Source organism: Sylvia atricapilla, chromosome 8, assembly GCF_009819655.1.
Source record: "Sylvia atricapilla isolate bSylAtr1 chromosome 8, bSylAtr1.pri, whole genome shotgun sequence".
Taxonomy (NCBI): Eukaryota; Metazoa; Chordata; class Aves; order Passeriformes; family Sylviidae; genus Sylvia; species Sylvia atricapilla.
In genome coordinates, this window is record NC_089147.1 from 18,758,014 (window position 1) to 18,778,596 (window position 20,583).

Sequence of the window (20,583 nt, forward strand, 5' to 3'; positions counted from 1 at the left end):
CATGAATAGCATAAAACCAGAAAAATCATTCAGGACAAGTTTCAAAACTGCTCCTCTCCTGCAGAACACAAAAAACTTTTTGGGCAAAATTTACTTTAGACTATTAAGCAACATGAGAATGTTTGTTTCTACATGCTCCATTTAGAGGAATGATAGGATGGAATCAGTGAATGGAAGTCAAGATTTTAAAAAGGCATATGCAAATGTCTATACTGGGAAAAGCTGAGCCCACTCTTTAGTCTGGCCCCTCACATTTTTCATCTTTACAGGAACCAGTTGTACAGAAACACAGAGCTAATGACCAATACCCAGCCTGCAGCACAGAAAACCTTAAAATGTTTAGTATGTAGTACCAGTGCCTGCAAAATACTTGAATTTTTTCCCCCAAACCAAGGTATGTTACTTGCAGGTCTTAGAAACCTTAAAAAAGAAGTTCATAAGCAAATTACCAAAGCCAGAGAAAATACATCACATTTAATCTTCCTGATTTTAATAATGACTCACAGAGCTTGAGATAGATTGTCTTGTGAAGGAAATACCCCTGCTGAATAAATGTAGATTGACACTTGATTTGGGGCCAAGTGAGGATCCCTGCACCAAGAATGCTCAGCTGTGTGTAACCTCATACTTTTACAAGACAAACAGATTTGCTGTGATCATGGAACATCATTAAATATTCCACTTGTTTTGGAAGATGTGTTTCTTTTCAAACCATGGAACAGTTAACTACAGACTTTTGTGGCTTTTTAATATCCAGTTCTGGAGTGGAGAGCTCCATGTAGAATCAGCGTTTAACAGGGTTTTGTTGTCTGGTCTCATATATGTGGGCAGATTTAAGACACTAGGTATTGCTAGATGGGAGATTTGATTTCCAAGCCCTGCTTTGATGCTGAACTTCATTCTCCTGTAAATGTGAGGAATTGTTGTAGTGAAGAGACAAAAGGCATCTGCTTTATTAGTATCTTAAGCTCTGCTGCCATGAGGAAGCATGTCTCCAGGGGCTGATCTAGATCTCTTTTTCAGTGTCAACGAGAACCACTAAAGCAGCACCATTTATGCAGACTTTGAAGATCAGGGCATGGCAGAGGACAAGTCAGAGTACCAGAATTTAAAGTTTAACATTGTTTTAAACTTCAGGTCTGGTCAGAGTGGGCAATGGACATGAACAGTTGCTGCCGATGTTGGGTGATGACATTGATGAAAAGAAGGGAAAAAATGGGAGAAAGATGATGATGATCTCTCATCCTCATTGATTTTTCTGAGGTGTTAGCAGCACAGGCTTTATCAAAAGTTTATGCACCCTGAACAGGAGCCATTGTACAGCATGTCCCAAATAGTGCATCACTTCAAAATGATAATGGATTTTGACACCTGGCTAGAAGGGAACCTGTAAAGCATGATCACTTGTGCCAGGGTACTGGTGCACAGCATATCAGAGTAGAGAGCCAAATGCGTTTCTTTGTCAAAGAAGGTGGCATTTCTCCATGTCACTGCAAACAACAAAACATCAATATGAAGCATTTATGGATACTTAATCTCAATTTATTGTCAACAAATGCAGTAATGACAGATATTAGACACGCTAATTATGCATCTTGTAAGCTGAATTAGGACAATTAGGAGGTAAAAAGTGAGCTGAAGTGCTCTCTTTTACAAGATTTTCCCATGTCATCATGCTTCTCTGTGATGGCAAAGCATGTGTAGGAAGGAGAGGAATTCCACAGTGCAGAGAGGTTTGGAGCAAGTGTCAGCCCACACGAGCATAGACAATACACTTCTTTGAGGGGTCATCCTTCTGCACCACATCATAGTCACAGCGCTTTTTGTTGAAAACGACTTTACATTTCTTTTTGTCGTAAGCAACAGGAGTATGAAAGCTGCCAGTAGCAAAGAGAAAGCAAATGTTAGCTTGAGAGCAATAAAAGTTTGAATACTTCCGTGATTATAGCCTGAACTACTGTTGAGTGAGAGAGGTCTGAAACTATAGCTAAGGGCAGCTGAGCTAGCTTGAGTACCACACAGCTGCAGCTTCCAGAGCCTCAAATGATGCCCTGTGCACTGCACTGTGTAGATGTACCAGGATGCTCAGCACTAGCAAAGGGATTTCTAGCTCAGCACTCTGCAGTGTGACATAAATATAGGCTTGGCATCTTTTCTCTTTTTTCGTTTAATTTTTCATTATTTCCATATAGGATGTGGTGGCTGCTCTCTGACAGACTGTGCCACCTAAACAAAGACAAAGATCATCATCAAGGTATTTTGGACCTCTGAGAAAGTAGGAGGAGAAAAGGAGAATGCTGGAGAGATACTTGACAGCAGAGCCTTATCATTCTACATTTAGCACATTCACTGGAGAAAAGTACCTCAGGAAAGGGATTAATTCAGATCATCATAAGCTTTTCAGGGGAACTTCATTTAAGTCATTCCTCCCTACTCCCACTTTCGCAGCTACAGAAAGACTTAACTGCAGTGAAAGAGGGATTCAGAAGTTCCTTTAAAATTAAAAGCAAGTACCACCTGGATGTGCCTGGAAAGGCTTGTGTCCACTCCCAGTCAGCAGAAAATGAGCTAAGGCAAACACACGTAAGGATCCAAACAATCAAGAGCTATATGTGGCTTTCACTAGCTCTGTGATATGGGTGAGAAAAGGCTCTCTTGTGCCCTTACAAACTCATTTATCCCCAGCAATGGAAAGCTGTAGTCACCTTACAGGCAATGATGGTACCAAGGAGTTCAAACTTACAGGGAACAGCATTCCATTCCAGCCTCATTGCAGTTGCATCTGTAGCAATCTTCTGTCCTCTCAATGAGTCCCAAGGGATAGAGTTTTCCATTAACTATACAGCCTGCATAAGAAAGCAGCAAAACAGAACAGGTTCTATAAGCCTCCACCTAAAGGCTGAAGAGTTTAAAAATTCTTTGGACCTTACTGAAAACATAATTCCAGACAATACTAAAGTACAAGGACTTGAGTTTTACTGTCTCAGTTCCTGAATGGGCTCCATGTGCTGAAACAGCAATAGCAGCCTACCACCAATTGCAATAATACTGCTGCAACCATATGCAGCCCAAAGGAGGACTTTGTTTTCCCCTACTTTTGGCAACTTGCTGCTGGAGCCCCCTGTTTGTGTTTTTCCAGTGTTTTCCCACTTCCTTGTATTTTGAGCCCCTCCTGGCTGCTCCACATAGAGCCAAACTACCACAGAGCAATCAGATCAGACAATCTTCCTTGTTTCTTACCATCTTTGGCCTCCCCTGGCTTGTGAATTTTTCTCCAGCAGTATGCATCACTCAGGGTAACTGTGCTGCCCACTGCAACAAGGAAAGCCAGAAAGATCTTCTGTAGAGAGAAAGAAAAAAATGGTAATATTTCTCCCTCGTTAATGAATCAACATATATTATAGAAACCACTACCTCCTCTGCAGAACCTCTGCCATTCCTGACAGGCTCATCAAAGATAGCTCTTGGGGTCATGTGAGCTCAAATTACATGAAAACTAGGCCATGAGCCTTTTATCTATTTATCGTTACCTAACTGTTTATTCAGATTCTGCAAACACCTTTGGAAGCTTGAAAAGCTGGAACAGGACACAATTTGCAGGAGCAAAAGTGAAAAACTGAAAAAATACACAGACAAAATATGCACTTTTTCTTTGTAAAATGACTATTTTTTAAACTGTACTTCACATTTCTAAGTTTTAAAAGTTTAGTCCTAAATGCTTGCAAAATTCTGAGTGTTTTCACAAACATTGCTGAGGAAAGGATAAGAGCAAGTGACAGACTAAGAGATACATGTACAGTTTCTTGCAGAGAATTACAGTACTAAGAACAAAATTCACAGTAATCTTCACGGACGTGTTTTCCTGACTTTGCATCTTACAGGTCTGAAATACAGTACAGCCGTACTTAAAATGTGTAACTAGAAGATTCTCTTAAATCTTTAAACATTTAAAGCAAATACCTACCTGTATTCCCCATTACAAAAGAAACTCAAACCTGCCTAAACCTTTGACTTACCATTGTGGAATGTGTGGCTTCCAAAGAGTTCTGAGTTTCCAGAGAAAGCTGAAGTTCCTTATGTGGAAACAGAGAGCAAATATTTTATGATGCCTTTATGTTGTGCAATTTAAGTCTAGGTGGAGGGGGAAAAGCCTGCTCAATGTAAATGCAGTTATTTTGTAAGATCCAAAGAAATCTCTGAAATTTTTCTGGCTGGCAATGAGAAACTGTTTGGTTTTGTAGAGCACTGACCTGGGGAAATTGTTGAGTCCAGAACTTATATTTCTGGGAAGCATTATGATTAGAAAAATGCCTTTCTGATGGAATCCAAATATAGATAGCTAAGCTGTAGACAGTATTATCAAGCTAGGTGATTTTTAGGTGGGGCAGAAATGCATGTGAAATCCCTTGTGCTATCAGTGGGCTGGAACATGTTGAGCAGTGCATCAGGTATTAATAGCAAATGGAGCTTTTTCCAGTTTGTTGCATACTCATGGTTAGTGCTGTGGTGTGCACTGATATATATAGTAAATATATATAAATATATAATCAATATTAGCTGAATCTGGATGCCATTACAGCATCTCTCTTTCTCCTCCACCAAAAAAAAAAAAAAATCTCTCAAATCAAAACCCTGCTGTTACTCCTCTGGAACTCTTCTGGCTTTGACCTGAATAAACATCATAGAGTATATGTTCACTTCGAAATGTGCACTTTCCCAAGAAGTGATAAATTTCAGAGTTCTAATCAAGTATTCTGCTTTCTCTCACTCCTACAACTTCTCTGCAGGAAGCAATATCCACCTGTGGGCCTGTTTACATTTAAAATGCTTTGTTACAGATGCTGCCAAGCAATTTGAAACTCATTCCTGTGGGAGATTTATCACTGGCTACAGGAAATTTAGCCTATGATTATAGGGTTTAGAGACAAAAAATAAGCGGAGTCATTTGCGACTTTATTTTTTAGAGTAAATTCAACACAGTTATATACTTTGCAATGGTGGCAAGAAAAGTTGTCATTTTTTCCTATACACTATGTATTGCTGTGTACTAATAATAAATAATTTGACCCAAAGAATTCAGCAGGAGCAAAAGTAATTAAAGTATATCACAACAGAATTCCATTACCTCCCTGGAGGAAATGCTAAAGCTCAAGTCTGTGTAGGTTTCATAATTCTTTAGTAAGAAAGACAGAATTAATTACAAGTTCCTAAGGATTCAGTTGGCAAACCAAACACCTGACCTTTGTATTTTTTCTGATATAATCACTACCTTTTGAAACTTCAATTTAATAATAGTCATGTTCTGACTGAGAAAAAAATCAGTAAATATCCTTTCTCATCCTTTTCTTCTGCCATGGTAGATAACAGCACTTTATCATCCAAGGCTTGCTCTTCTCCAGTACACTCAATAGAGAGTATTGAGTCAGCTTACAACCTTTCTCCAGTGAGTACAGCAGTTTTCATCTTAAGTTACGTCACATAAATTTATTTTCATTTATGCCACACATTTCTGTAGAGTGCCCAATCTGACAGTATCTCATTTCAAATCTGAATATAAAACAAGGTACAAAAGCATGTAAGTGTTGTGGAAACAACCTCAGATACTATGAAGGACATAAGGCCTTTCCCATATATGCATCCAGGCACCTCAACAGCTGTCTTAAGCACCATATTGTTCTAGATGGAAAATGCTTGCTTTCCATCCCTAAATTCTTCCTAGGGGCACTGTTGTTAATACAAATTTTATGCTTTACAGAGTTGTTAAAAAATCCTATTCCTCCAAAATTAAACAACAGCAACAACAACAACAACACAAACAAACAACAACAACAACAACCCACAACACAAAAACCCCAAAAAACAAACAAACAAAAAAACCAACCCACCTATCTAAAGCTTGAACTAAGTAGGCATAGTTTATTTCACCATTAAGATGACCAACTTAGTTATTCTTTGGCACATTAAGTATCGTTTGTAAACTCTATCATTGATGGTTGTGTATCTTCTCCCGGATCTCTTGATATAAGGCTTTCACATAAATGTAGAGAAACTGTGGGTGATGTGCACCATCCTGTGTCTCATACCACTGTAAAAGCATTCCCTTCCTTTCACCTGCCATGTGCAGGCTTTGCTACCACCAGATCACCCTGGGCTGAACAGGAAATTTTATGCCAGTCCTTTTGTGGCTTTTTGATAAAGACCTCAAAGCAAGACTGGTTTTGCTTTCAAAGTGCTTGTTAGGCACAACACCTTATTCTTCTGCCAATGATTTCCTGGCAAAGATGCCAGAGCCCTGCCAGCTGTGCTGCAGAGTGTCTGCTGTAGGCTGACACTTCTGGGTGCCTTTGAGCCGCCTGCCTAAGGATACACAGATCTTGCTTTAAAAGACTTTAGTCCCTTTCTAAAGTCTTCGATCTGGCTACATCTCCAGTGAATTCCTCTTTTCAATACACTTTTTTTTCAGGGACAATTGCTTCCATAGCACTGCACTAATTTCACCAGATCATGCAGAGCTCTTAAGCGAGGATTGTAGGAAAGATGAGGAGGGCAGTGACAGGACAAGGGGTAATAAGCTGGAGACAAGCTGGCCTAGTGGAAGGTGCACCTGCCAATGGCCAGAGGTTGGAATGAGATTATCTTTGAGGTCCCTTTCAACTCAAAACCATTCTATGATTTGGTGTTCTTACTTTCCATCAAATAAGCTGGTGTCCTCGTGGTGGATTAATATTCAGTGAGAGAATAAGCTTTTTGCAAGGTTCACCTCTGATTCCATAGAACTTAGGTATATCATGCAGATAAATATTTGCACATTAAGTCACGCAGATAAGTAAACCACCAATACGTTGGAAACGCAATCTTTAGCTTAAATAGGTTTGAATCTACTAAAGAAAACTGGAAAACTCCCACTAACTTCTGCAGCCTTCAAACTAGATCTTAGGGCTTGGGTCAAGTAAAGCACCTATGTATATCCTTAGTTTGAGCCCCCTGGATAGTTTCATTGTCTGCAGTGCAGCCATTCTGTTCTCAAGCACACACTTGGTGAAAGGCTTTCCTGGGTCTAACCTGGAACATAGGTTTACAGTCATCCTGGCTCTATCTTGCTCTGTCAACTATCATATCTCAATTAATATGAGAAGTTTCATTTCTTGATCTGTTTACAGAAGTGGGAGGGTAGTACTACTTCATTAGTCCTATGAGTTTCATGTTTCAAAGTTTTGCTAAAGACAAAAGCAGAAAACCATGGGACTGTGATTCAGGACTTTTTTTCTGTTTCTTCATTCTGAAGCTGACTTGATGCATGATTTTGGGTGACTCCCTTAAGTGTGTCAGAGATTTCAAGTTTCAGAGCTTATGACCTGAATAGAGGAATTCAGAAACCAGAGCCAACACAGAAGTCAAATTTCCCTATTCCTGACATAGTAAGTATTCCTACACCTCACCAAGGACCTCCAGAGTAATGCCTGTTCTCCAAGTCCATGATTTTACCACCAGATATGAACTTTTTAGATCAAAGAAGGATCAAACTACAAACCAATGAAGTCATGTTTCTGAGTCCAGGTTCATTTCTAGGGTTAGTTGTTTTACTGTGGGTTTTGTTTTTTTCCCTCAATTTCTAGTTGCCTGAGCTGAATTTATCAGACTATTTTTTTACTGCTTGCACAACTTATTGCAGAAAATCATTTGACTCAATATAGCAAGGTCTTTCTAGGTAACATGGATAATAGTTGCTTATTTATTATTTCTTATGAGTTATAATTACTTATAGAAAACCTGATTTTGAATTCCCTGAAACAAATAAATACACTAATAGGCATTGTGTTAGGTGTGTTCTGTCACTTCATTACCCAGCAATGAATGCCAAGCAGAAGGGGAAGTTCCTCTGGAGGTTTCAGGCTCCTCTGCTGGTCCAGTGACAGCACATGTACTTATTTCTAGCTACAGATACTCCTTTCTACACTGAGTCTGAGGCATCCTCAAGCCCTGACATCGCTTCTCACACCCAAGACTTTTTGCAGCCTGCAGTTAATGCAGGTGCTGGGACTATCTCTTGGAGACTGAGGAATTCTGGAAATTGCAGGGCTTGAACAACCACATCTGCCTCTATACCAAGACATACAGCACTACTGAGCATGAGAGCAAGGAGTGGCCAGGGAAATGAAGAACAGTGCACAAATTGTACTGTAGTTCTTTCCCATGGGATGCAGAAGCTTTTAACTTTTAATTGTACATTGACTTTTTTTATGTTTGCATCCTGTTCTAAGGTTATAAAAACATATTTACTTTCTGTTAGCTACTGGGAATGCTGGCGGCAGTATTCTCTTTACCTTGTAAATATTTGTGAGTTTAACCAAGTGCTAAGGCATAACTTTAAGCATGGAGGTCAGAGACCTCAGCCCTGTACGGTCTTACATGTCCTGGCTCTTAATCTGCAGATTAGTCCCTGATGACATATGTGTTTTTTTAAACTTTTATGTCACATAATCATTTAGAGAGTTCTGAGGGGAACAGCAAGTGATTGTTCTTGCTGCTGTCTTTTCTCTAAACTCTAAATGGAACCAATCTAAATTTCTCTCTGAAAGGAATTTCAGGATGAAAAGCTTTTTGTAACCCTGTCTATAATGTTTAGGACAGGACTTCTAGAAAGCAGGTTTTTGTTGTGCCATTCCCAATCTGACTCAGAGACTAGTGTACCACAAATAAACAGTAGCCATCATGCTGGGCTTTTTATGGAAACTGTTCTGCAAGATCCTCAGACCAGAAGCTGCCCAATGCTAAGACCCTACATTTTGCAGTATCAGTGCACAAAGAGCACATAGATCTCATGTTTTATCATGCACAAATTTCTGTGAAAGTAGAGTTCTGCATTCTCAACAAAGGGGATTCACATGTCAGTGAATATGGAAATAATTAAAGGCAAGCTTTTGTGGTTGTTGGAATGTTGTGGAGGAAGAAACCACTAAAAGGCTTTGAGAATAATTTTACAATAACCCTATCTGTGGTTTTTAACAATCTTGCTCAGTACTAACCTTGGCTAGTATTTTCTACTTGTCCTTTCTTAGTTCTTGTTTATTATCCGTTTATTAAAATTCTTTAAATTCTACTAGGTTTGAAGGTGTGAGCCAATCTTGTCACAGAATCGCAGAAAAATAGAGTTGAAAGGAGTATTATGATACTTTGCTTTTAGAAGTTTCTGTGTCCTTTACCTAGCAATGTATTTCCAGTGTCTGAATGTAGCCATTAGGTTGATATATAAGAACTCGGAGATCTTGCATGTTTTTTCTTATTTGAGAACCCAAGTAAGATCGATCAGTGACCTGGTTCCTCATGAGTGGTGTCAATGTAGTCAAGTGCAGTAAATAAACTCCATGTGCTAATAAAAAGATCAGTGGATTATTTAGCTATTATTATTGCCAGTGGATTATTTAGCTACCATCTGGAAGAACAGGTTATTTTATTGTAATTTCCTTTCTCACAAACTCACTTGCAATAAAGACCGTATGAAATACAGTGGTATGAAAGGCTTTTTTATCCACTGCGGGAAAAATAGCAAGAAAAGGGGAAGTTAGTGGAAGTGTTTAACCTCAAAGGCCTAGGGATAATTGAATTCCAGTGTGGCGATTTGCATTGTATATTTGTGCATGTTAGAGTGTCTTCTCCTAGCAAATCCTGGAATTCTGGCATGGGTTTATTAAAGCTCATTCATTTTAAAACTAAGGAAATTTTACTTGGCTTAGGATAAACATTGCACTTACTACAGTAAGAAAAAAAAAGAGGAAAGAGTCCCTTTTTAGTCGTAAGTCTGGCCATCGGCAGACCCCGGTGCTGCGCTTCAGCGGGGAATGATGTGCGGCAGACCCTCCTGCTCCCCTCGACTTGTTCTCCGCGCATCGCAGGGCACGCCGCGCACTTGTACCTTACAGCCGTGTCCCTTACAGCCGTGTCCCTTATGGCCGTGTCCCTTATGGCCGTGTCCCGTACAGCCGTGTCCCTTACAGCCGTGTCCCTTACAGCCGTGTCCCGTACAGCCGTGTCCCTTACAGCCGTGTGTCCCTTACAGCCGTGTCCCGTACAGCCGTGTCCCTTACAGCCGTGTCCCGTACAGCCGTGTCCCTTACAGCCGTGTGTCCCTTACAGCCGTGTCCCGTACAGTCGTGTCCCGTACAGCCGTGTGTCCTTTACAGCCGTGTCCCTTACAGCCGTGTCGCTTACAGCCGTGTCCCTTACAGCTGTGTCCCGTACAGCCGTGTCCCGCCACAGTGACGGGTGTCAAACCCTGGACACAGCTGCGGCGGCCGGACCCGGGCGGGTCATGGGAGCGGACGGGACGGGATGCGGTGGGAGAGAACTCGATGCGGTGTGAGGGAATGGGACAGGATGCAGTGGGAGGGAACTCGATGCGGTGTGAGGGAACGGGACGGGATGCGGTGTGAGGGAACGGGACGGGATGCGGTGTGAGGGAACGGGACGGGATGCGGTGTGAGGGAACGGAACGGGATGCGGTGTGAGGGAACGGGGCGGGATGCGGCGGCTCCGCCCACCGCTCCCCCCCTCACGCGCCGCCTCGCGCCCCCTGGCGGCGGTGCGGTGCGCGCGGGCGGGGCGGGTCACGTGACGGCGCTCAGCTGACCGCGGGCGGCAGCGGCGCGCGCCCAGGGTGAGTGGCCGGGCCGGGCCGGGGGCGGCGGCGGCCGCGGCCGCGCTGCTCACTGTCTTTCTCCCGCAGATGAACGGGGACGTGGCGGAGCCGGCGCCGGTGTGGGAGCGGCCCTGGTCCCTGGACGAGATCCGTAAGGGCAGCCAGAGCTGGTCATTGGCCTCGGACGCCGGGGTGAGCGGTGCGGCCGGGAGCGGGCCTGAGCCCGGCACCGGAGAGGGGCGCGGGCCGGGGCCTGGGGCCGTGTGCGGGGCGGTGCTGCCGCCCGCTGGCCGGGGAGCGGCGAGGGGTCTCGAGACGGGCCTGCCGCGGGAAAAACGCAGCCCCCCGGGGCCCGGCCGCCCTCTCGTTCCTTTAATCCTCTGTTCCGGGCAGGAAAACTGAAATGAGCAGTTGGCCCGGACGGAGATGCATAATGAAGTGTCTGAGACCTGGTCCTGTGTGTGTGCGCGTGGGAGTGTTTCAGTCTAACGTACATGTATTTTGGTCCTCGGCTGAAGTGTATGATCAGTTCTGCCTGTCTTACAAATGGTGCCAAAAGGAAAAAATTTGGATGCTGACTATTGCTTTCCTTTGTTGTTGTCAACAGCTTCTGCATTTTCTACAAGAGTTCTCACAGCAAACCATTTCCAGGACACATGAAATCAAAAAACAGGTGGACGGATTGATTAGTGAAACAAAAGCTACAGACTGTCGCCTTCATAATGTCTTCAATGACTTTCTTATGTTGTCCAACACGCAATTCATAGAGAATGTGAGTGTGTTCTACTGTAACACCAAACTTGTACTTCAGACGTTGTCATTGTCTCTTAATGTATTGTGGAGAAGTGATTTAGCTTTCTGGCAAGTCTGATGCTGATGTAGAAATGAACTGACTTTTAATTGCATTCTGTTAAAGGGTATCCTAATTCCCCTGTGTGTGATGCACTGTCCAATATTGGCAGGTTTTCTTTGCCTTTTCAGCGACACCTTCCTTCCTTGCTAATACAGTTTTAGTTTTAGAATTATGAATTAATTGGAATTCTGGGATGTCTTGGTTTATCTTCACAAGTTGCATGAATGTAGCATTTGTCTGCACTTAGCTGTCTAAATATGAGGAATGTTATACAATGCTGTAAATTTGCCTAATGGTGTTATTTTACTCCAAAAGCATTTGATATTAAAGGTGTTGGCCTGCAGGCAATTGTCCCCTTTATGTGGTCATGACAAGCATATTTTATGGTTAATGTTGCCACTTTATAGATATCTCTATTTTGAAAGATAAATCTATACTTGAAAGCCCATTGCAACATTGTATCACTAGAAATATGTGTCTAACTAAAATGGAGAGCTTTAATAGTATTTCAGATTTTTGGAGGATTTTTAGCAGTGTGAGTTTTATCAGGTGTTTTGATCAGCATTATTTCAGACCATATGTGTCTCATCATGGGGTTTTTGTTGGAAAGATGGCAGAAGAAAAGATGGAAAACGGCTTTTACATTCTGGGAGGTTTTGGTGGTAGTGGATTTTTTCAGATCTGCAGTGTCTTTTCTGACCTAGCTTGGCTGTTCAGCATAATGATTTTGCTGAGAACAGTTTGTACCAAATGTTTTAAATCTCATGTGCTTACAGCTGTTTGTTCCCAAATTAAGGTGCACAGAAATAGGTCTTCATCTCTGATTCTCAGCTCAGTTAGTGAGAGATCTGTCTCTTCCCAGAGGATAACTGCACCTGTGTTCGAGATTTGGATTTAGGTTTGCAGGTTCCATGGAGATATTTTATTCCCCTTTGTCTCCTTATAGCTGGTCCTACAAAAGAATGCTAAAAGAGTTGGATGTGAGGGATCATGAGAACAAACTGAAGGTTGAGGGATGTTGTGAACCCTCTCTGTGAGTCTGAACAGAAAGCTACTAAATTACAGAAAATTAAAGGAAAGTATACAGCTTCTAAGTAAACTATAGGTTTCACTCTGAAGGTGTCTAGAAGAGCTTTATGTTGGGAAGGTTAAAACAGTGCATTTTTTTATCATGTTCAGGTTAGTCAAGTTAGCAAACTTTAATTACCTCAGTTGCATTGAGAGACTGCTGATGGTACCTTCAGTACCAATGCATGAAGGTACTTGACATCATCTGTGGCTTCCTTTTTTTAATGTGTAATGAATTAATGTGTAATTAATTATATGTTAACAGTGTATTTTGTGATGGTACCCATGGTTTAGCCCCTGTAGTAGTACATTGTTCTTACATTAATTAATTTTGCTTGACTTTTCAGAGAGTATATGATGAAGAAGTGGAAGAGCCTATTCCCAAGGCTGATGTTGGAGACAAAACAGAGCAGGTAGTAAAGTTCAGCTGCCTTGAGTGCTGTCTCTATGTTTGCAGCCATTGTCTACCTTCACATTTTCAAACTTGCTTTGCTTACATTCACAGCTTACAAACTTTACTCCTTCCTTTCTCTCTGTTGGATAGTGTATGTCACTCAGACATAAACTTAGTAGTGATATTGGAGGCTGCTACAGTGTGTGATCATCTGTTAGGGTCTCCCCAAGCTCAGTACTGTACCCAGCAGACAAGACTTATGCCTTAACTTGGTAAAGTGGTTATGCATCTCTGTTTCTGGAGTGATGAAAATGAATTAAGTCAAGCAAAAAAAATTCTGATTGTCCTTCTAATGCACATAGTTAAAAAGCTTTCATTGTGCTAATTTGAAATTAGTATTTTGTATGTGTGATGTGGTAAGATTGAGTCTTAAGTAAAATGCAATGAGCCTGTGTTTTTTCTGTTGCTAAAGGAGAAGACGCGGGAACAGAAAGAGGCTGATCTAATCCCCAAAATTCAAGAAGCAGTGAATTATGGGTTGCAGGTTCTGGACAGTGCATTTGAACAGCTAGACATCAAAGCAGGGAACTCTGACTCAGAAGAAGAAGAAAGTAACGAAAGAGTGGAACTGATACTTGAGCCAAAGGTACAGGGACTTGTTCTTGCTGGGTTTGTTTTGCTTTCTTGGACCTGCTCTTTGCTTCTATCAACTGTATAACTCCCTTAGTGTAAAACTGATGTTAGCTAAACCTGTTACCTAAAAAGAGGATTTGATGACTGCATCTGAAGAAGTGCTCTCTGCTGAGCTACTCCTTGTGTAACCTGCTTGTCTTGCAGTTGGGTTAGCATTAAGGTATGGCACCCTAAAGGAAGTTAGTTTAATGGAGTGAACTTCAAAGCAGATGCCTCAGTTCTGTATGGGGATGAGACATACAGATTTCCTGCTTTTTATGTACAAACTGTGTCTTTATGAGTGGTTTTTACTGTCCCAGTAATTAAAAATCCAAGGTCCTGGTTTTAGGATAAGACTCATGCCTGTAGATCTTTGCAAGGATATTCTCTGTTAGATGGCATGTAGAAAACAAGTTGAGACTACACGAATAGAAGTAGCCACTTTCTTTGACAATGTTGAAAGGAATAAATGTCAGCTAGCCCATCCAGTTGTATGTTGACTTGAAGCATATATTTGGTGGGACTCTAAACAAGCTTGTATCTTCCTTAAGTTAAAACAAGATGTGTAGGACTTCTGTCTTTGTCAGCCATGTAGGGCTGTTCAGAGATGTCAGAAAGACTTGATGTTGTCTCTTTCCAGGATCTCTATATTGACAGACCTTTACCTTACTTAATTGGCTCTCAGCAGTTTATGGAACAGGATGATGTTGGCCTTGGAGATCTCTCTAGTGAAGGTATGTGCTGGCATGACCTTTAATTTCTATGCAAGTGATTAGTTCCTAATCCAAGGTTTTTGACTGTTTTAAATCACTGCTTTGGTTATTCTGTGTACTGTTCCTGCATGTTTAGATGCAGGCTGTAATTAGCTGGGGAAAAACATGTTCATCATGCTGTAACAACCACTTTTCCAGTATACAAGGCAGTAACTTCTTACTTACTTGTTCTTTGTGTATTAGAAATCCAAAGTGTTAAAATTTCATCAGCTCTCAAAGCTCTTTCAAGCCACTCTCTATCCACCTGAATTTTAGTTTTCTTCACAGAGTCTTTAGGTTGCTTAACTGGTGGCTACATTGCTTTGTATCTGTCCTTAACTTTTTTTGTTTCCATTTAAATTAGAAGGATCAGTGGATAGTGATCGTGGAAGTGTAATTGATAGTGAAGAGAAGGATGAAGAGGTGAGTGGCAAATACCAGCTGCTTTGCAGAAGCATTCCTTGTGTGTGAGGCCATTAACTACCTTGCTTTTTGATGTTGGCTCTCAAGATACTACTGCACGATGTTTGTTCCCTGTGTTGGCAATGATGAATATACTTTCTGTTACTGTTTTTATGCAGTGGTTCCTCTGCAGCTTTCCAGAGGAACATTTGTATGGTATTGACTCTATTTCAAGTAGAATACTTGAAACTGAAGTGGTTTATTCCACTCTAATTAAATTTTGTGAAGCAAATCAGATTCTTATCAAGAATTGCATTTATGGAGAACAAATCTGTTGTAAATTACAGTTACAAAGAATGGCATGGAGACTGACAAGAACAGGTTTAAAGCTTTAAGTAATGCACCTCCAGGTTTTGCCTCATAAATTTACTGCATTGGAATATCTGTTTCTGATAGGTTTTGCCTGCTTTGGCTGGGATGTCTCTGCTTTATAACTGTGCTATGGAAGCAATCCCTTTCTCCTGAGGTGTTTGCTTTTGGTGTCTTTGCTCACTTAAAGTGAAATCCCTTTTGAGTTACTTGGATGCAGTCACAATGGAGCCTTTGCTGAATTAATGACTTTCTAGTGAGCTCCCTTTGTAAAGATGGTCAGCAGTGGGGAAACAATTTCTTGGTCAGATCATGATGAGGAGATCTGGATGTCCAAACTTCAGCAAGCTCAGAGTTTCTGAGCCCTCTGTCTTAACCACTGGATGAAGTAATGTGTGATTCTTGTGTTACAGGAATCAGATGATGAATTTGGAAACCCTAGTGAAGATGACCAAAAGACGGTATGGTTAAACACTCTGGTACATGTCTGAAACACTTTGTATTTGTGGCACAGTGAGCATGCGTGAAAGAGGAGATCAGAGCTCTAGACAACTGACTATTAGCAGCTTTGTGAGGCCTGACTTCTATAACTTTTTATGGGAAGGTCCTGGCCAGATGGCACCATGTTCTGAAAATTAACCTGGATTGGGCTTTAAGACATGCTTGCAAGCTGTCATTAGATACAGAGCCTGTGTGGGATGGCATTGCCTAATATGTGTTTTCCTCAGGAATAACTTGGGAGATATGAAAGTTCAAAGAATCTACCCCAGGAAAACTAGGCTTCTGTGGGTTTATTTGGTTTATAATTAAAATTCTAATCTTGCCATGCAGGAGGCAAGGAACAGTACAGTTTGTGTATGACATGAAATCAAAGATGTGAATAGTATTAGATATTTGAGCAGTATATCCACTGCTCAAATAATGGATAATGAATGAGAAGGGAAATGTTGAAATGGAAAAATTCAAGCCTAACTTTAGTATTGGTTTTAGAAGAAGGAATCTTATCCATATTTAGATGTGGATAAGACTTTTATGTAGGGATTCTCAATCTGGCATGATTTAATGTCAAAAGAGCAATGTTGCAAAAAGCAACCCTTATTTAATCTACTTATTAATAAAACAGTATTGCAAAAGCACTCAGATGTTACTTTAAGCTGACTTTCATAGGATAGCTTTGTATGTTTGATGTATTCTAAGATGAGCAAGTATCTTTGGGTTGTTGGTGATTTAGTTCAGTTCTGGGCCCTTGCCTGTGTGAACACCCAGCTCTCATCCAGTTCACTTCATCTTTTTAACCCTCTTATTGATGTGACTGAAACCGGGATGTGAGCATCTAGTGTCTGTCATTCTGCTGTCCCCCCTAAGGACAGTGCAAGATGATACAGTTTTTTACTGGCTGTTCACAGTGTTCCTGTGTTAAGACTAAATACCAGGTCTTCAGTTTGTATACGGTGGTCATGCACACCTTGGGAGGGGAGCCTTTGTGTCCTCAGTTGCAGCATTCAGTAGTACAGGGTTAGGGTGTGCTAGAGAATGCAGCAACTTGCTTGGAGCTAGAAGCACTCCTTCCTTACCTTTCAAAAGCTGTGAAGTACTCCAGATGGGCTGTAAGTTCCCATCCTTTCTGTAAGTTTGATTTGAATATTTTATCTAAGCAGATATACTTTTGTGCTTGTTTTATATTCAAAGTGGATATTAATTGTATTTTAGAGGATAGCCCAGATGAGTGATGAAGATGATGATGATGGCTGTGATCTCTTTGACTCTGAAAAAGAGGAGGACGAGGATGGAGACTTAGATGAAAGCACAAAGCCTGTGAGTAATTGTTTCCTTCCTGGAGTGGGAGATTTGACTTCCTGTATGAAAAATCTGTCCTTAGAGGGATTATAATGGTAGCTCTCAAATACCTGGAATCCTGTAGGAAGTGCCTTAAGAAATCCTGAGTAGTCTTTTAACATGATTGTTCAGGTGTTGCCCATTTAAACTCAGGGATTCTTGCATCTTAAGCAAGTATCAAAACTCTCTTTCAAGAACATTAAGAAATGGATTGTTGAAGTTTTGTGAGGTAATGGTCTTCTGTTTCTCCTACTTATAAAGCAAGGTGACATTAAAAATAATGTGTTCATCAGATCTAGAAATTCAGAGGGTATTTTTAATTATTGATGCACACGTAATCTCTGCTTTCTTAACAGAAAGCTGTATTGCTGTTTCTGAGGGCTTCAGGCAAAGTCTAGACAAGATATTGTGAAGTGAGGGTATAGAGTACAGTATTTATAATTGCAATTGCATCAAGTTGCTAACTGGATCTTATATAAGAAATGTGCTGGATTTTGTCCTTGCTGCTCAGAAAAAGAAGAGGCCAACATCATTTGCAGATGAGCTGGCAGCCCGAATCAAAGGAGAAGTGCCAGTCAGACAGGATGAAGAGCGTTCGTGTGAGTTACCTCTCGAGTTTTTTGAAAAGTGCTTGTGCAGTAATGGGGGACTCAGGAAAGTGTGGGACAGGAGCTTATGGGTAACAATACATGGAGTTACACAGATCTGTTATTTCAACCTGTATTAGGTAAAAGTATGACATTGCAGACACTGTTTTGTGCTCTGAGAAACTCTTTGGCCATAAGTCAGAGGACTGAATTGGAATTCAGTGAGAGTTATAGTGGGAAACACTTTGCTTTCAGGTGAGACAGGTCACTCTCAAAACACACATTATTGGAAAGGTTTTCTCTCCAATCTGATTGTCCCTCTGCATGTTTGACCACATGTGCTTTCTCCTGTTTCAAGTAAGTATCTGGAAGCCACTGGTCATTGTGGTCTTTCTGTGAGCTGCACAGTGGAAAACACCTCAAGCAGTAGATTAGTGTTTTCATGTGGTGTGGATTGTTTGTTTTCTTTGCGGCTTAAATATACTGTTTTGAGGAAGTTTTCCTTGCTACTATTACTCATATTTTAGACTAAATAATGCATTTACTTTTGTGTTGCTTTCAAAGGGAGAGACCTCTCTAGTATTTAGTCTTGCAGCAAAGCAACAGTTGAAAATAGCTGGCTGAAGTTGAGTTAGCAAGTGCTTATGAGGCTGCTCTTGACCTGTAATATTGAGAAGATTAACAGACAAGAGCTCTGTGTGTGTGCTTGCACAGTTGAAACAATCAAATTAGATCTGCTGATATCAAGAGTATAAAACCTACCAACTTACCCTGTTACAGGGAAATCTTCCAGTCATTGAAGTAACCCTGTAGCTTTTGGTAGCTGAATGAAGAAAATAATAAATCTGTAGCCATTTGAAATGCTGAGAGGTTCTGCAAAGGTGTGGACCCTGTACTGTCTGGAATGCTGTGTTGCTTTCTGACATCTCAGGTGACACTAGTCTGCATATGGACAACTGTGTTGAACCCCTAGTGCCTGACAGAATGATTCTATTACAATTATAGGTACTAGTTTTAGAAACTGTATTTCATTTCAGCTGCATCAGGCTGATTCATATGAAAGCACAGAGGTCAGCTTGATTTGCTATGTTTTTTTGGTTTATTCGCCATAGATTGAGCTCAGACTGTAAGTAAATGTCAACTAGTTTTTCACTGAAACTTTCTTCTTAAAGCCCTGTCATCAGAGACCAAAACAAGGAAAACCCCAAAAGAGAAGAAGGAAGTTAGAGTTCCATCAGATGGTAGGATATCCTCTCTTGTTCTTGAATTTTGGGCTGGATTGTAAGATACCACTTAAGAAATCATTGCCTCTGCTATAGAAGCTGTGTGGCGTATCAGTGAGCATTCTTCAAGGTCAGTGTGTAAACAAATCTAGGTTGTGATGATGATATGCCTGTAAACAAGGCTGGAAACACACTTAGTGAGAGTTCTTCCTTTAATGTGGCCTTCTGGAACAACTGCACAACCCAATTTGTCTTCAGCAGCTTCTCTCTATGTGTCATTTTTATGAGAGCAGATGGAACCAAAGCAATTTTTATTTTGGTTGTCTCTAATTCCCTTTCCTGAAACTTGATCAGTCTTACCAAAGCTCATAACTCTTGTACTTAACAGATGAAGATGATGACATCTTCAAGCCTCCTAAACTGACTGATGAGGACTTCACACCGTTTGGTTCAAGGGGTGGCCTCTTCAGTGGTGGAACAGGCCTCTTTGATGATGAAGAGGTGAGAATGCTGCAGATTGTAGAAATTGAGTGTTTCCCCCTTTTAAAAACAACAAAAGATCCCTGAAAATTCCCACCTCTGGAAGACAAAGAGGACAAACAGCATTTTGTTGCTTGGTAGTATTCAACTACACACAGAGTTCAGGTAGTTCTGTGCTATGCTTTCCATTGTAATACAGCCTTTATTGAAAAAATGTTCTTTCTTTTTTTTTTTTTTAAGTGGCAGATAATAGCTTAGAAAATTTATTAAGAAAAATAATATGATAGTGCAAGCCAGCTTTGTGTCAGTGCAAATTTGCATGAAGCTATCACTGATTAATTCTTGGTGACTTATTACTAAGACTACTTTCCTCATCTGTGTAGACACAAGACAGCCAAGCTGATCTGTGATTGTTGCCTGCCTGCAAACCTATTCTTGGTTTCCTGTTATCTAAAGTTAAACTTCTTGGAAGGGTGACTTAGCTTCGCTTCACATGTGCACTGGAGGAGGCTATGCTGTACCAGCAGGCAAATGCTAACTCACAAATGAACAATGGATCTCTGGCACCTCTGCCACACCGCTGCACTCCCATACTCTTTCTGAAGTGTTTCACCTTCTTTCTACAAAGTTCTTGACAAAGATCATGCATTTTGAGTCTCCAGGTAGTCAACATGTAATTTGCATAAGAGGGAAGCTTTCAAGAAATTAAATGATCAGTACTCAAAAAATCTGGAGGTTTCCTGGAAATCCAGGCTGTGATTGTTGGAGATGGATACAGGGCAGTGCAACCTTAACACAAGAACAACTGTGGGAGTGTCCTGCAATGCTTTTGAGCTGTAATGTATTTCTCTGCATCATTATGGCATCGTAATATCTCTTTAGTGGTAGTGCAAATCATTCATTTTATTCACGTGAAGTTCAGGAGTATTTTTATGCTTGTCCTGACCTGAATTTTTCCCTCAAACCTTACTGTATAAACTTCAGTAGGAAAGCTTAGAAGGGTATAATCAGGACCTAACCAGCTGTAGATTAATTAGTGTAAGTCCTTGAAGATCTGCAAATAAAAGGTCATTCATTCTCTTCAGCAGATAGACTAGTGATCAGTAAATTAAATTTTAGAAGAGAGCTGCTCTTCTGAATGTATACACTCAAGTTAACACTTGAAGTACCTAGGTTTAAGTCTGTATTTGCAGATATCCTTTTGAGAAGGGAGTGGTGATTATCTCCTCTGTCTTGGCTTAGAAGTGGACATTCAATATGGAAAAATCAGCATCTGTAATTTCCTACAAAAACAAATTCACCACTTCCCCC

At 40.9% G+C, this 20,583-nt stretch overlaps 3 protein-coding genes across 7 annotated transcripts in view; 1 reads left to right on the forward strand and 2 right to left on the reverse strand.

Annotated features, from left to right (window-relative positions):
- Positions 1–1,520: 1,520 nt before the first annotated feature.
- Positions 1,521–4,119, reverse strand: LOC136364533 (beta-microseminoprotein-like). Its single transcript, XM_066324500.1, has 4 exons — positions 4,017–4,119; positions 3,241–3,340; positions 2,744–2,846; positions 1,521–1,877 (listed from the first exon to the last, which is right to left on the reverse strand). The coding sequence occupies exons 1-4, from the start codon at positions 4,017–4,019 to the stop codon at positions 1,748–1,750; spliced, it is 336 nt and encodes a 111-aa protein (XP_066180597.1). The 5' UTR covers positions 4,020–4,119; the 3' UTR covers positions 1,521–1,747.
- Positions 4,120–5,393: 1,274 nt separating this feature from the next.
- The window catches only part of LOC136364217 (broad substrate specificity ATP-binding cassette transporter ABCG2-like), a 249,788-nt gene continuing 234,598 nt past the window's right edge, over positions 5,394–20,583 (reverse strand). The window contains exon 17 of the transcript XR_010744113.1: positions 5,394–5,403. The gene's annotated coding sequence lies outside the window, so the exon portion shown is untranslated. The remainder of the gene's footprint in view (positions 5,404–20,583) is intronic.
- Positions 10,676–20,583, forward strand: part of LOC136364210 (WASH complex subunit 2A-like) — a 32,804-nt gene continuing 22,896 nt past the window's right edge. For 2 of the 5 annotated variants that reach the window (XM_066323909.1, XM_066323910.1), the window contains exons 1-11: positions 10,676–10,828; positions 11,244–11,408; positions 12,905–12,970; positions 13,424–13,597; positions 14,264–14,357; positions 14,740–14,798; positions 15,560–15,607; positions 16,857–16,961; positions 17,494–17,581; positions 18,742–18,810; positions 19,181–19,293. In XM_066323909.1, the coding sequence (XP_066180006.1) occupies positions 10,724–10,828; positions 11,244–11,408; positions 12,905–12,970; positions 13,424–13,597; positions 14,264–14,357; positions 14,740–14,798; positions 15,560–15,607; positions 16,857–16,961; positions 17,494–17,581; positions 18,742–18,810; positions 19,181–19,293 (1,086 nt within the window). In that variant the 5' untranslated portion in view covers positions 10,676–10,723. The remainder of the gene's footprint in view (positions 10,829–11,243; positions 11,409–12,904; positions 12,971–13,423; positions 13,598–14,263; positions 14,358–14,739; positions 14,799–15,559; positions 15,608–16,856; positions 16,962–17,493; positions 17,582–18,741; positions 18,811–19,180; positions 19,294–20,583) is intronic. The other 3 variants (XM_066323912.1, XM_066323911.1, XM_066323913.1) reach the window with 2 other exon arrangements.

Excerpts from the sequence above, each read along its gene's own strand:
- LOC136364533 (XM_066324500.1), bottom strand. Across the intron at positions 2,847-3,240 it reads GCCAGGGGAGGCCAAAGATG|GCTGTATAGTTAATGGAAAA; the intron begins GTAAGAAACAAG and ends TTTCTTATGCAG. Across the intron at positions 1,878-2,743 it reads GGAATGGAATGCTGTTCCCT|CTTTCATACTCCTGTTGCTT; the intron begins GTAAGTTTGAAC and ends TGCTACTGGCAG.